This window comes from Astyanax mexicanus, chromosome 5, assembly GCF_023375975.1.
Source record: "Astyanax mexicanus isolate ESR-SI-001 chromosome 5, AstMex3_surface, whole genome shotgun sequence".
NCBI lineage: Eukaryota > Metazoa > Chordata > Actinopteri > Characiformes > Acestrorhamphidae > Astyanax > Astyanax mexicanus.
In genome coordinates this window covers 100,001-115,679 of record NC_064412.1, presented here as the reverse complement: position 1 = coordinate 115,679, position 15,679 = coordinate 100,001, and the positions used below count along the sequence as shown (strand labels likewise).

General features: G+C 39.6%; 1 protein-coding gene across 1 annotated transcript in view; it reads left to right on the top strand.

Moving 5' to 3' along the window:
* The window catches only part of cntn4 (contactin 4), a 151,090-nt gene that overhangs the window by 111,559 nt on the left and 23,852 nt on the right, over nt 1-15,679 (top strand). The window contains exon 12 of the mRNA XM_049479461.1: nt 10,847-10,974. Coding sequence (XP_049335418.1) covers nt 10,847-10,974 — 128 coding nt within the window. The remainder of the gene's footprint in view (nt 1-10,846; nt 10,975-15,679) is intronic.

Below are 15,679 nucleotides of genomic sequence, written 5' to 3'. Positions count from 1 at the left end.
CTCTTCTGTGGTTGAAAGGCGCCTGTTCTGTGTGTGTGTGTAAGAGGCTTGTGTGTGTGTGAAGACGAAGCCTGCTCTTCCCTCATTGGCTGGACGCAGCCTGCTTTTCCCTGATTGGCTGGACTGGACAGCCGGATTTATTTGAATAAAGTTGAGCCGGAGGGCGGAGCTGCGTTAAATGCAACGCAACCCGGCATGCACCGAGGCATGCAGCGGCTCTCTCCATTGATTTTATGTATGATGTTATTATGATGTTATTTTAGTAAGCAGTTGTTGTTAACTGAAATTATAAGATGTAAAATGTTAACATTGTCTTCCTGGTCTTGCCTAGGCTGTAGCAATGAAGAAACAAAAAACAATAACATATAACAATAACACTATTCTAAAGTTTGTTGCAGCATATATATATATATATATATATGATTTTACAGCTTGGTCCCCCCCAGTTCAAAATTTCCATCTGCGCCCCTGGTTGGATCTGAACCGTTACAGTACTGACACAGCTGCATTAAAAACAGGTTAAAATATAACAGTAAATAAAGTCGATGCAGAATCAAATTTCACATCAGCCTGTGAAACTGGACAGTTGTAAGATGTGCAAAAACACAAAGAGCATGCTAATGTTTGCATATTACAGACTGTACTGACTATCTCAGGGGGACGCAAATGTAAATCTATATTGATTATATGGATTTAAGTGAGTTTTGTGTCTATTTCCCCAATGCAACAAAACCCAAATCATGAGGTTAGTTTATTGTTCCTCCATTTAGTGTAATAAGGAGAATTTCTGTTAATTCCACTCTAAGTCGAACACAGCAGCTGCACTAGGTAATTTTGGTGCAACTGCACTCTCTCCAGAACTGTTATATTTGTATAAAATACTGTAGAATTACTTTACTAGTTCAGTTCACACGCTTCTTTTACTTCAGCTTGTCAACAAATACATGTGTACAGTTGTTTATGAGATCAATTTTTATTGAACAGCAGTGTTTTTTATTTATGTCCTCATAATTCTGCAGGACCAAGCTTTTTTTCAGTTTCTCAAATGTGAAAGAACAGTGAATCCTAAAATCTGCAAATGTATTGATACAGTTTCTACGCTCTGTAACTCAGGAGTTTTTATCACAGGGCTCTTCTCTCTCAGCTCACACGTTCAGGGTCTGTGTATAAAGCTCAGGAGTGCTGGTAATCCACAGATACTTTTATTTAATCTAAACAGAAATCTGCAATTTTACAACAAGCCAAACTAGAGACCTGAGTTCACTGAGTCCAAATAAAAACAGGTGATGTTCTCCACCTGAGTGCAGATTCAGCTGTAAATGGAGTCGGACAGATGATGGTTGATTTTCATCGCGCATCAGAGCGTCTGTCCTCACGAAGAGTCAGCCTGCTGCCTTTAACAGAAGATGAAAGGTTAATCATGAATTATTATGGAGTGAGTTAGGGGCGGTGCTTCTTTTTGATCTTGGAGTGATGGTGTACGGACCGGTCACTGTGTTCTGATGGCCGCTGTACTGATAGTGATCAGTCACGTCGTAGCTGTGGCTGCTGCATTAGCGCTTGATCTTAAAGCATGTTTTTAGGAGCTAAATTTTTATAGTGACAGAAATTGAGTTTAATTGATCACTTGTTGCCCAGTGAGATCTTACCGATCTATTCTGGAGAGTGGTAAAGTGTGAGTGCATTGTTTCTTAGAACGTAAAAAGCATCTATTAGGTCCATTTACACAACAGGAATTGCATTAAAATATACTCAGAGCATCAGACAAAACTTTAAATTGGTTCAGATTTTAAAATGTGTGCAAAATGAGAGGAAACAGGAGGTACAATAGTTTAATTAGTTGATTAATCAAGTAATATTACCCAGAAGAATTGATTAAATCAGTATTCATCAGCCCTGAGGAAGGTTGGCATATGCTGAGGTAGATGTTTTAGATACGCTGTTTACCTGCAGTACCTGTACATCCCCACTGCTGTCCTTCAGAGAGAGAGAGAGAGAGAGAGAGAGAGAGAGAGGGATAGAGGGAGAGAGAGTCAGCTTTGACGACTGTACACTCTAGGACATGAAGTGATTGCTGTCAGGATGATTTCCATTTAAAAGCACATCTGCCACCACGGCTCGGTTCCAGGTGAATCAATTCAAAGCTCTGAGGGTAGAAGGAGAGATGCACAGCCGAGCAGCTCTGCTGTCACTACAGATTCAGAGGACTCGTTCGATGGCCGAGATCCATTTACTTATCTAATTACGGCCTGTCCGTTCTCTGTTATCTTGTTATATCGGAACTGGACTTTAATTTGATTTTCCACGCTGCACTTAAAACGCAGACCTGTTTTCTCGTCCCCTGCAGTAACGCGACGTCATTCAAACACGGAATAATTTAGCTCAAAATACGTTAATCAAATACCGGCTGCTGTGGAAACAGGTGGTTTAATACCGAGTTGTGTTTAATAACGCTTTCGTCGAGCGAGAGGGGCATCTGATACTTAAGCAACAAGCTTTCGCGCTTATTAGATGGGAAATGTTTTTTTTAGCATGTTTTAAATGTCACGTCTCATTTTTTTTCCCACATCAAATCCTCTGATGTCCTTGCTCAGTTTCTAATTGAACATCTGTTGGAGGCTGGGAGGCCCAGTCGCTCAGACGAGAGAATACACTGAGAGAATATGAGGAACGCACACCTTCACTATTCAAACTTACTCCTTTTCTCACCTTCAGGGGATGTGCCGCCCTCCTGAATGTTTACGTGGCCGGCTTGTGTTCTTCGCTTTTCATTTCGCCCTCCGTTTGCTCGCCAGGGAAATTGGGAATGTTTAATCTTGTGAATGTCATGTGAAGGGGAGCGCACTCTACCCATCAGAGGATTGAAACATGCCCTGAAGCTTTCAGTTCCCTCGACTAACTTCCACCTTCTGCTTCTAACGTAGCCCATTTCTATCATTCTACCTTTTTTTTTACTTTCTAAACACTAAAAAAGGAGCAGTTCCCTCCGCTGGCCTGTAGCTGGAATTTTGCTAACGTTGCACCACAGGACACTTAAACCAGCAGGATGTGATTAGATATGGTGTGTGAGTGGCTTTGCCACAGAAGATCTATACGTATGGATTTATCCAAGCAGTCGATTGGTTAATCCTGATGGTAGACAAACATCGACCCCTTCTAATGTTATGTTTACAGACTTGTGATATTCAACATTAATTGAAGGCGGGATCTCTCCCCTCTGTCTGTTGTACTTATTCTTATAAATTAATTAAATTAAGTCATAATGTGTTAATAGTATACTCTCTTAACCTCTCTGACATCATCATTACAAAATTTACTGTCTGTTTCTCGAGATATCACCGGTCCCTGAGTGGATTTTAGGCAGCACTTCTTATTCCTAAAAGGATACCATTAATCAGATACTCCTTTCAAGAGTGTGTGTTTTTGCCCATAGAGTGAGTAGCTATTAGCACAGCAACACAGCAAAGCTAACAAACAACTTACTACAGCTAAAAATACAGCAGCAGCATTGAGAAAACAGAATTAGGAATTATGTACCTAAACAATAGGGGTGGGAATCTTTTACTATCTCACGATTCGATTCAAAATCGATTTGTGATTCAAAACGATTTAATTTATAAAAAATTTTGGTTCAGTCTATAGACTCTGCATGATCTACTACAGTCTGCTTTGCAAGACAGAATGACAAATACAGACAATAAAGTGTTTTTGAACATTAATCAATGCTTAAATGTATTTTTTCAACCATTGCATAAAGGCAATATTACATTATTGCCTAAGTAACAAAAATAAAAATGAATCTTTCTAAAAATAAATAATGCAATTAAACATACAAAGTGCCTTTTCAAAAAATGATGTCTGGACCACAGCTATAAAATAAGCAGGAACAAAAATAAAGTGCAAAAATACAACATGCAACACTATTTTTGCACAAATTAAAGACTTTCATTTTTCAGAAGCTTTAAGAATAACAAGTGAAAAAAAATTAAGTGAAAAATAGCACCAGTGAACTAGCTGCCTCTTAACTTTTCATGAAAGTGTCTCTAGCAACAATGGAACTGTCCACAACTGTGCAACAACTGATTGTATGATTTTCTGAAAATCATCAAAGAAAACTGGACATGAATAGTGTTCAAGATTACTGTTCATTTGCAGGTGCAACATTCAGATTCTTTCGTAGGAAAAGAAGCCGATCCACGTGTTCTGGAGGAAGACTGCTTCGCTGTGCTGTCACTATATCCCCAGCAGTGGAGAACACTCTCTCAGTGCCAGGGATACACAAGTAGCGTTCAGCCTGTCTAGCCAAGAGAGGGAAAGCTGTCTCATGGGTTCTCCACCAGCTGAGGGGGTTCTCTGAGTAGAGGGGTAGAGGGGCTTCCAGATAACCAAAATGATTTCATATCTTTGTCTTCAAAGAAGACGGGACCAGTTGAATCTCTCTTTCCTCCATTTGTTTTGAAACTTTTCCGCGCATGCGTGTGCCCCAGAGCCTGCTGCGTGGTGAAGTAATTTTGTAATTACGCGAGACTTCACCACGCAGCAGGCTCTGGGGCAAACGCATGCGCGGAAAAGTTTCAAAACAAACTTCAGCACGACTTAGAACCGATTTTGGGAATTTAAATTGATTCTGAATCGTAGTAAATGAGAATCAAGATTCTTATATGAATCGATTTTTTGGCACACCTCTAATAAGCAATCCCAATGTGCCCCCTAAACATTATCTCTAATTTAACGTATTGTATTTTTATACCAAGCAATGCAAACCTTAACATCTTAACACAAGTTGTTGTCACTTACTCTCTCTCTCTCTTTTTACTGTTGAAACACTCATCCCTCTCTCCTGAAGCTGAGGGGAGATGCAGGCTAATTGAGATCATCACCTTTACTGCCCTGTGAGCTGCCTGTGCCATTAATTCAGGGATCTTTATGAGTGTCCTGAAATTAGAATGAATCAGTTCATGCTAGTGTCGCTTTTAATACCATGTCTTACTTGTATTGGGTGGTGGGGGGGGAGTGGCTCAGTGCCGCACAGCCCAACACTATGATCTGAAGGCCGGCTCTCTGTTAGGGTTCAGTGTTGGAATTATTTTGAGGCAAGAATTGAATTAAGAGCCTGTTGCTGGGAGTCGGAGTCGGGGGCTCACATACTAAATCAGCTCGCTGAATTATTGAACAGTGCAGAATGTGTTAAGAAAATTATCTTGAGAAAAGTGTCACGTCAGTACGAGCTCTTCTTCTGAGGGAAACTCCAGTATAACTGCTGCATTCATGTAGGAATATAAGGGTGATTCTTCAACTCTTTTTACCATTTTATCATCTAAAAAATGATTAATGATGACCACAAAAGAGCTTATAAAGTTTTACAATCATTCCAATGCGTGCACTTATCTTTTCATTCACTTTTTCTCTTTCACCTGAAGAGCTCTACTGATGTAAAGATTACCTTTAACATTAACAGTTAAATAGATACTGTTGGTGCCTCAGCTTTATATTACGAATTTCTGCATCACCATGGAAACCTGCAATACCACAGAACCACCCAGAGTCACGGGTCAACCCCGAGAACACGTGGCAAAATATTATTCCAGCCTCGACCTGCAACCACTTCTCTCTTCTGTTATTATACTATTATTATACTTATTATTATTAATAATTAATAAATTGTTATTATACTATTATACTGTTATTATACTATTATAAACACTTTTACACACTTTTACACAAATACTCCTGTGCACACATGTACACTCTCGTACACTGTCTTATACACTTATACACACTCATACACACTCATACACATTCTCGTACACAGTCTTACACACTCCACACTCATACAGTCGTCAGATGATCCTCAGAAGCTGGTGTTTCAGGATGTGGTTTGAGGAAAACTGATAGAACTTTGAGGCAATGAATTAAATTTATAAGTAGAGGCCTAAAGGTAGAAGCGCTGCTGTGTTCTAAATAAACAGAGACGGATGCTCTATCCCATTATATATATTAAAAAACAGACTCCAGCCTATGGTTACGTGTTTGTCAGATATTAATGTAATGAATGGTGGAGTTTAAGAGGCATTGAAACAGCCCATATATGCAAAAAAAATCAATATCAATTAGGTGGCTATTGGAGAACCGTCAGGGAGAGAACCTTTTTCCGACTATCAACAAATGATTGTTCTGTTGCTAAAAATGAAACTGAGCAGGGCACGTAGTTTGATGTGACTGTGATTTCAGCACTGTTCAGATAAAGATTAAATTTCAGTATGTTGTATTTTTTCCCTTGGCTGTATGTGGGTAAGAATAGCGTGGAAACACAGCAGCCATGACAGATTTTTTTAGGCAGAGCAGAGATGGGTTTCTTTTTTGATTAGACTCTTAAACAGAAAGCAGGGTGTTTTTCATACGTTTCCACTGAAGAGAGAAAAAGAAAACAAGTTCCAGAAATCAAAGGGTCGTCCAGCTGGGCTGGTAACCCTCACCCTGCCCTGTTTTATCCAGATTTATTGGCATTATCGTTTTGATAAGAGGAAATATGAAGTTCACAGGTCAGAGGGGAAGCCTGTAGGTCAGTGGAGTTCTTTCTTTCATTATTTGAAGGTGTGACGGTTCTGTAATTTTGTGCTTTTTGTGTATTCTATAAGAACAGGCTCTCATGGCTATTGGTGTTCAGCCTTCAGCTGCAGAAAAGGTGTAAGAAATTGAACACGGCATGGCGCAGGGCTAATTATTTTGTGAAGTCGTAGAAAGCGAAAGATTGCCCTCTCGTTTTCATCGACACGCCTGAGCGGACTTACTGATCGAATCTTAACCCCCGGTTCCCTCGCTGGTGTTATTTACCCTGCTAATGAAGACCATGTTTAGGCTTTTTAGCAGCACAGGCTCTAATCTAAAGCCGGAAAGTGAATGCAGCGTGCTGGATCCAGTAATATCATGATTGTGATGAAATTTGCATGTATGTGATCGGGAACACTGCCGTAGTCTTGCGTCTTTACATAGATTCAATTCAATTTTATTTATAAAGCACTTTTTACAACAGAGCAGAGCAGACGCAAAGCAGCTTTACAGAGAAAATGACTAAAATAATGCTAATTAATGGCACAGAGGGCGGAGCCAGGCTGGGAACATCAGGAACAGCATCTCAATACATATAAAGGAGAAAACAGAAAGACAGAGAGATAGAATTAATTTATGCTGGATTTATATAAAACATTATCAGAGTGTGATTATCTAATGACTCTGGCAGATCTGAATAAAACAGCCTAACTAAAGAGAGAGAACCAGAAGATAACATCCACCCACTCCACCCTCCACAACACCAGCATCCACCCCACCAGCATCCACCCTCCACAACACCAGCATCCACCCACTCCACCCTCCACAACACCAGCATCCACCCACTCCACCCTCCACAACACCAGCATCCACCCTCCACAACACCAGCATCCACCCAACCAGCATCCACCCTCCACAACACCAGCATCCACCCACTCCACCCTCCACAACACCAGCATCCACCCACTCCACCCTCCACAACACCAGCATCCACCCTCCACAACACCAGCATCCACCCACTCCACCCTCCACAACACCAGCATCCACCCACTCCACCCTCCACAACACCAGCATCCACCCACTCCACCCTCCACAACACCAGCATCCACCCTCCACAACACCAGCATCCACCCAACCAGCATCCACCCTCCACAACACCAGCATCCACCCACTCCACCCTCCACAACACCAGCATCCACCCACTCCACCCTCCACAAACCTGAGTAACCAAACAATATCAGCATCCACCCACTCCACCTTCCACAACACCAGCATCCACCCTCCACAACACCAGCATCCACCCTCCACAACACCAGCATCCACCCACTCCACCCTCCACAACACCAGCATCCACCCTCCACAACACCAGCAATCCACCCACTCCACCCTCCACAACAACAACACCAGCATCCACCCACTCCACCCTCCACAAACCTGAGTGACCAAACAACACCACCAGCATCCACCCACTCCACCCTCCACAACACCAGCATCCACCCACTCCACCCTCCACAACACCAGCATCCACCCACTCCACCCTCCACAACACAAGCATCCACCCACTCCACCCTCCACAACACCAGCATCCACCCACTCCACCCTCCACAACACAAGCATCCACCCACTCCACCCTCCACAACACCAGCATCCACCCACTCCACCCTCCACAATAATGTAAGAAAATAATGTAAATAAACATAAATGGCAATGAAAGCATATTATTAGAGGAGTGAGTTTCCATAAAAAGAGGAGAAAAATACGTAAATTTAAACTGTCCTGAGAATCTGCAAGAACAGCTGAGCAAAAATCAGGTCATTCCTCGGTCTAGATAAGACAATGTCTCTTCTTTCTTCGTCCGTCTCTGGAGGTTTTCTCTATAACAGAAAAAGACGAAACATATTTGACCACTGGCCAAACTGAGTTTAACAATTTTAATAAACACGTTTTAATTTATGCATATTTTGTATTATTCACAGAGGAAATGGGAATGGATTCTGAAAGGAGAATGATTGGCATTTAGAATAATTTGATGTGTGTTGCAGTGCAACTGAAACGTCCAAAGTAACCTGCAAAAACCTGCAACAGAAATGTAGAACTACAGGCAATTCAGAAGTAAAATAAATGTGCTTGGAGTTCTTTTTAAAAGTATTTTTCCAAAGGATTTTAGAAGCTTCTGTAGATCCAGGTGTGGAACTAAACTCTCCAGAGTGGTGGATCATAGTTATTTTTGACATCATTACTGTCAAAAAAGAGGAGGTGCTGGTGATTCTGTATCTACTGTAACTGTAGATTAATTACAGAGCAGTACGGGTACAACAGATTACAGTGCTGGTGATTCTGTATCTACTGTAACTGTAGATTAATTACAGAGCAGTATGGGTATAACAGATTACGGTGCTGGTGATTCTGTATCTACTGTAACTGTAGATTAATTACAGAGCAGTACGGGTACAACAGATTACAGTGCTGGTGATTCTGTATCTACTGTAACTGTAGATTAATTACAGAGCAGTATGGGTGCAACAGATTACAGTGCTGGTGATTCTGTATCTACTGTAACTGTAGATTAATTACAGATCAGTATGGGTGCAACAGATTACAGTGCTGGTGATTCTGTATCTACTGTAACTGTAGATTAATTACAGAGCAGTACGGGTACAACAGATTACAGTGCTGGTGATTCTGTATCTACTGTAACTGTAGATTAATTACAGAGCAGTACGGGTACAACAGATTACAGTGCTGGTGATTCTGTATCTACTGTAACTGTAGATTAATTACAGAGCAGTACGGGTACAACAGATTACAGTGCTGGTGATTCTGTATCTACTGTAACTGTAGATTAATTACAGAGCAGTACGGGTACAACAGATTACAGTGCTGGTGATTCTGTATCTACTGTAACTGTAGATTAATTACAGAGCAGTACGGGTACAACAGATTACAGTGCTGGTGATTCTGTATCTACTGTAACTGTAGATTAATTACAGAGCAGTACGGGTACAACAGATTACGGTGCTGGTGATTCTGTATCTACTGTAACTGTAGATTAATTACAGAGCAGTATGGGTACAACAGATTACAGTGCTGTTGATTCTGTATCTACTGTTACTGTAGATTAATTACAGAGCAGTATGGGTACAACAGATTACGGTGCTGGTGATTCTGTATCTACTGTTACTGTAGATTAATTACAGAGCAGTACGGGTACAACAGATTACAGTGCTGGTGATTCTGTATCTAATGTAACTGTAGATTAATTACAGAGCAGTACGGGTACAACAGATTACAGTGCTGGTGATTCTGTATCTACTGTAACTGTAGATTAATTACAGAGCAGTATGGGTACAGATTACAGTGCTGGTGATTCTGTATCTACTGTAACTGTAGATTAATTACAGAGCAGTATGGGTACAGATTACAGTGCTGGTGATTCTGTATCTACTGTAACTGTAAATTAACTCTTATTTATAAACACTAATTAAAGGAATCTGAGGGGAATCTGTTACTCATTCTGCTGCTGGACAAACCTGCACTCCAAGAATAGAGACTCATTCTGGCAGAGAGACACAATTCAACCCAACACCTGTATAGTAAGACTTCACCCACACAGGTGTAGTAAAGTTGTTTAGTTGCTCAGTCATTAAAACTGCAGTGTGAAACTGAAACTAACCGACTAAATACAGAACAGGATAAAACAAATGTGAACCTTGGTTGTTGACAAGGAAAACGGTCTTATTTGTTATTATAGATGCAATACCATAGTACAAATACTAAATTACTGTCTAGACTGTAAACTAAAGTTTACTGCATTTTACATATGCTGCACTAATACATGTTAATGTGTACACAGTTATTAAGGGCACCTAAGATAAAGTCAGTGATTTTTACAGCAGAACTAAAGAAAAACATTTCAAATTAATGTTTAACTAATGCAACAAGATTTTGTTCCATTTAATTAATAATCACTTAAGGTTATAAACTGAAATTAATGCAGATCATATGCTGTAAAATAAATAGCAACACTTAAAGTTTTGCACTGTATATAAATTATAATTTTTTTCTCTAACAACTAATGCAGTTTGTTGTACAAATACACACAAAGCGTTTAAACATGTGTTCACTCAAATATTGCTTGTTTGTCTTGTTAAATGCAATTGAACAATGTTTAGATTTTGTTTAAGACTTCATACTTCCAAAACCACCAATGCTGTTCTGCTTTTATCTCCTTAAAAGTTGTGTTTTGTGGTTGGGAACTGTGTGGTGCTTTCTGACATGAACATATTTTGTCTTTTAGAATCACTATTCTGGAGAGCGGGAGCTTGCGGATATCCAATGTTACAAAATCAGACGCCGGGCTGTATACCTGTGAGGCTCGCAACCAGTTCGGAGAAGACAGAAGTTCCGGGACTCTGATGATAAAAGGTAAGAATAAATTAGAGCCCAAACATTTTAAAAATGCACTAATATGACTCTTTACTGACCATATGGCTCTCTGTGCATAATATTTCCAAACCACACCAGAAAGCTGCTCAGTCTATATGTTTTCACTGCAGGTCTATAATAAATACTTAGAACAGAAAAGAAGTGCTGAGATATTAGATAATAAAGCGCTAAAGATTAATACCAAGAGATTAGAAATATAGGTACTTAAAACTAATAAATATGTAATGACCCTGAGTCAAAAAAGACAAGTCCTTTATAATGAGATGAATAGTAAACATAGTTGAGGTTAAATTAGAAAGAGATACGAGTAAATTGCAGTAGTTGTTCTCTGCACTAAAAGCCTTAACCTAAAATATTTCACAGCTGAACTTGGTTTGGCCCTATTCTAGATATCCTCAACAGCAGGGTGTTCAGAAACTGTCCTCCTGGAGATGTTTTAACATTCAGCTAATCAGGGCTAAGGGTTGGTGGTCTGTATTTATATTGTATGTATATATTTTATATATTTGCTCTGTTTAGATCTGTGTGTATTCTCATTATTAGTCTTCTTCTGGTGTTTCTGTAAAACAGGAACGCTGTTATTCCGTCGTGCTTTTCTCTCATTAGCTGAAAGCATGCTACTCTTCCCTCGGCCTGATTTACAGCAAACCGGCACGGCTGCCGAATCTTCGCAAAGAAGGGAAATGGTTTTTATTTCCTAATGAGATGAAAACAGAATGTATTGTCGCAACCACAGCGTGGGGGGCCCTCGGGGACCCCGGATCCGATTTCTGTCATGTCGCTGCTGCAGCGAGTTATTATGCAGTATTAAATATGAATGAGGGCATGCAGTGCTGTGTGTTTTGTTAAGTGAAGTGAAGGAGGAGACGCTCCAAGGATTTGCTGGAAGTAACTATTGCATTTTGAGAGGAGAAGAGGAGATTCATCAACCAAAACACCAAAAAAAAGTTCCATCAGAATCTACTTTGTTTCCTCATTATTCACACCTTCATTGCATTAAAAGAAAGAAGCTGAATTAAAGCTGGGTCACTGAGGTCGGTTCAGCTCAGGTCAGGACAGGGTTTCTATCTCATTAACCTGCCGTCAAAAACTTTAACCTCAGATTATTACACTCCAAACAAGTTCCACAGAAACATTCAACAAATTTATTCAGCACTCAAATTTATATTCACCTCATATAAATCATCAGGTTATTAATGCTGTTTATGACAAGAGAGAAAATGGAGAGAGTGAAAGTTATTGATTTACATACAAACAGGGAACGATCGTCAGTTTAAGTGATTTGCTAAAGGCAATCTGTCGTATTGATGTTTAGATGACAGTAGGAAAGTTTTAAATGCTGAATCAGTATAAACTTGAGCTTCACTAATATCCACATCAATCACACGTACTTCAGGCCGGATATTTAGATATTATTTTATGATTTAATTTCTAAGTGATAAATCCAAGATTCAGACTCTCTTACCTCATTTAGAACCAACTCATTTGAGTCTTGTCTTAGTCTCTGTATGAACTGTAATCTAGTGCGTCTATAATGTTAAATGTATAATGTTAAATGTTTATGGTTATTAAATAATGGTCAGGTTTTCGGTCGCACAGCCATCATACAGAGAGTAGCTCACAAATTACACAACAACCGTTATAAAGAATTGAGTCTCACCTTGTTCTCAGACAGTTGTGGTCTTGGACTTCTTAACTCAGAACACTAAATTCTGGGCCTTGATTTGAAATCAATGTGTCACAATTAAGTAAACATCTGAGGATGTTTTTTTTTTGGGGGGGGGGGTTTGGGGGGATGTCTTCTTTTGTTGTGGAAGCTAAAAATGGTTTACCATGAAACACTGAACCACTGATAGGAATGCTAGAAGGTTAAGACTGGGTGGAGTTGAGATACTGGTGCAGATGTGCAAATAGGATGAAATGGAAACACTGAGACTATACCAAGTTTAGATCCATGAAAAGAGTCAATGTCTGTTAAAAATCCATCAGAAAAGACGTGGAGGAATAGCGATAGAGTTCGACTTACAGGATGGGATGTATGAGAACCCTATTGATGTGAAGATCGATCTGAGCATGCAGTAAGATTAGAACACCAGGAAGTAAGTCAGGAGTTCATGAAGAGGTTGGTAGTCTTGAAGGTAATTCCAAAACATTACAGGAGTCCAGGATGGATGTGATGAAGCATTCATTAAAATCTCCGGGGCATCCAGGTGAGGTCTTCAGTAAACACCTTCCCTCTGTTAGAGTGCTGCTGCCGCTCGGTGTGGAAGCACTGATGGCTGGTGTTCTGTTGGGTTTACAGCCCAGTAATCTACAGTATGCTATTGAATGTTAGCAGTTGCTATAGCGACTGTGTTGATTGCCTCTATTGGCATTTTTTCCATCTGTAACAAAGCTGCACATTCTCATGGTGTTTTTACGACTAATACTCTTGAATGTGGATGATTCCTTTTTATTTAGTACAGATCTTGCAGTTCTAGTTCACCATAAGTCATATTGATTGTGACCTATAGACTAAAGTACTCATTTAATCTAACAGCGAGGCTAGAATGGTCATTACTGTCATCCTTCAAGGTCCTTCACAGAAAATTCTGGTCAGTTTGTGGTTAATCTGTTCTGTTTAATAATCAAGGCCTTTTGTCACTAATCATTAACATTTAAAACTTATGAAAAAATATTGTATACTAAATTTTGTATTAGGTGACTAGTTTTCATGTTATTTGTTATGCTATCTGGTGTCCATCAGAAAAGAAAGTGTTCCACCAGTAAAGTGATAAATATCTGTAGGGTCCAACAGAGTGCTAGACTCTTTTACAGTAGACAGGATGACCTCTCTCTCTCTCTCCATAACTACATTCTGTAAATGTTAAGCTGAAAAAACAGGATTGCCATTTAGCATTATCCTCTAAGCATGGTCAGCTGTATTTGTATATGTTTCCCCTCCACCCTGCCCTCTAGTGAGTAGAACTAGTGAGTAGAACTGGCAATCACTGAATTAGGAAGAAAACTCAGTATTCAGTAAGGAATTATTTTACATCTTAAAAATAATGTTTCTGTATTAAACAGCAACATTTAAATAACTATTTCTAACTTTTCTAATGGTTATTCATAAACTTGCAAAACATGGTTCTTATGAGTCAAAGAAGCTTCTTTCAATATTATCTAGAACCCAGTAGAGAAGGTGGTTTGTTTCTGCAGTATCAGGTAGTGTTTGCTACACAGCTTTTGAGATTGTTTTTTTTTTTTGGTGTGTTCTCCTCATGTCAGCATGGGTTTCCTCCCTGAAACACACCGTAGATTAATTAGCCATGTTATTCTGCCCCTTGGTGTGATTTAGTGTGTGTGGTACTCTGCAGGTATTCCTACCTTGTGTCCAGTGATTGTTGGTAGGCAACTGACCAGGAAAAAGCTGATAAGTAAATACATTTACATTACATTTAAGGTATTTAGCTAGTTTGTAGACTAGAATCAATAGAGCTTGATCATGTTTAGAAGCCTAGGAGTTTTTTTATGATTAGTTTAGAAACTCTTTGAAAAGATGAGTCTTCAGTCGGCGTTTGAGTGACTCTGCTGTTCTGACTCTCAGTGGAAGTTGGTTCCACCACCTCGGTCCTGCAGCTCAGAGAAGAGTCTGGATGTTTGTTTTCTGTTGGTGATTCTGAGGGGTGGAGGTTCGAGTCGTACTGGAAGCTCTAAGAGCTCTTGGTGCAGATCTGGCTCTGACCATTTCCATCAGGTATGAAGGAGCTGATCTGTTTTTGTTTTTGACGTTTTTGAGTCAGGGTTCTGAATTTGATCTGGCAGCAACAGGAAGTCAGTGGAGGAAACTCAGTAAAGGAGTCACATGACTGAACTTCGGAAGATTGAAGACTAAAGAGTCGAGCTGCTGCTGATTCTGAACTAGTTTCAGGGTTCTGGTGGTTTGCAGTGGAAGATCAGCCAGTAGAGGAACAGTACTCGAGTCTTGAGATAAGAAGAGACTGCAGGAGAACCTGAGTGTCTTCCTGAGAGAAAAACAGTTAAATTCTTCAGATGTTCTGCACAACCGAATCAGAAGGACAGATGGAACTCTTATTTTTAAACACAGTTGACACAATTCATTACTTTTATGACATACTTCACTTCACAGCATTATACTTCACTAATCATTACAAGTGCCTGTAAAGGTTTATAGTTTTTTAAATGCTTTTTGTTGTTGACAGATCAAACCATAATTTCCTCAAACAAAAGAGTAACTTTCCAAGAAACAGAAAAAAAATCTTAACTTTCAGTGGAATTTAAAAATATTTTATTCCAAGTTATTTTGGAAGATAACAATGTAGAAAACAACCGCTAGATTCATGTTTTGTTGGAGAAGGAAAAAAAGACAGTGATGTGACAGTGATGATTTGTAGATGTCTTATAAACATTCCTCTTCAGACCTGCCAGTTATTAGATAGTAAGAGAAAACTTCTTTATTCAAATACTTTTGATAAACTAATCCTAACTGACATCTCAATTCTCCCAGTTGTCCCACCATCCTAAATTCAGTCTGTTGCTGCATCATCTCCCCCATTATCCTCCACCTGAAACCTGTTGTAGACTGATCTTATACAGACACTTTGTAATACATTTGGAAACACAATGGGTTGGCTATTAAATTGGTTATCAGTCCACTCGCAAAAAAGATGCGTCGCATGAATTG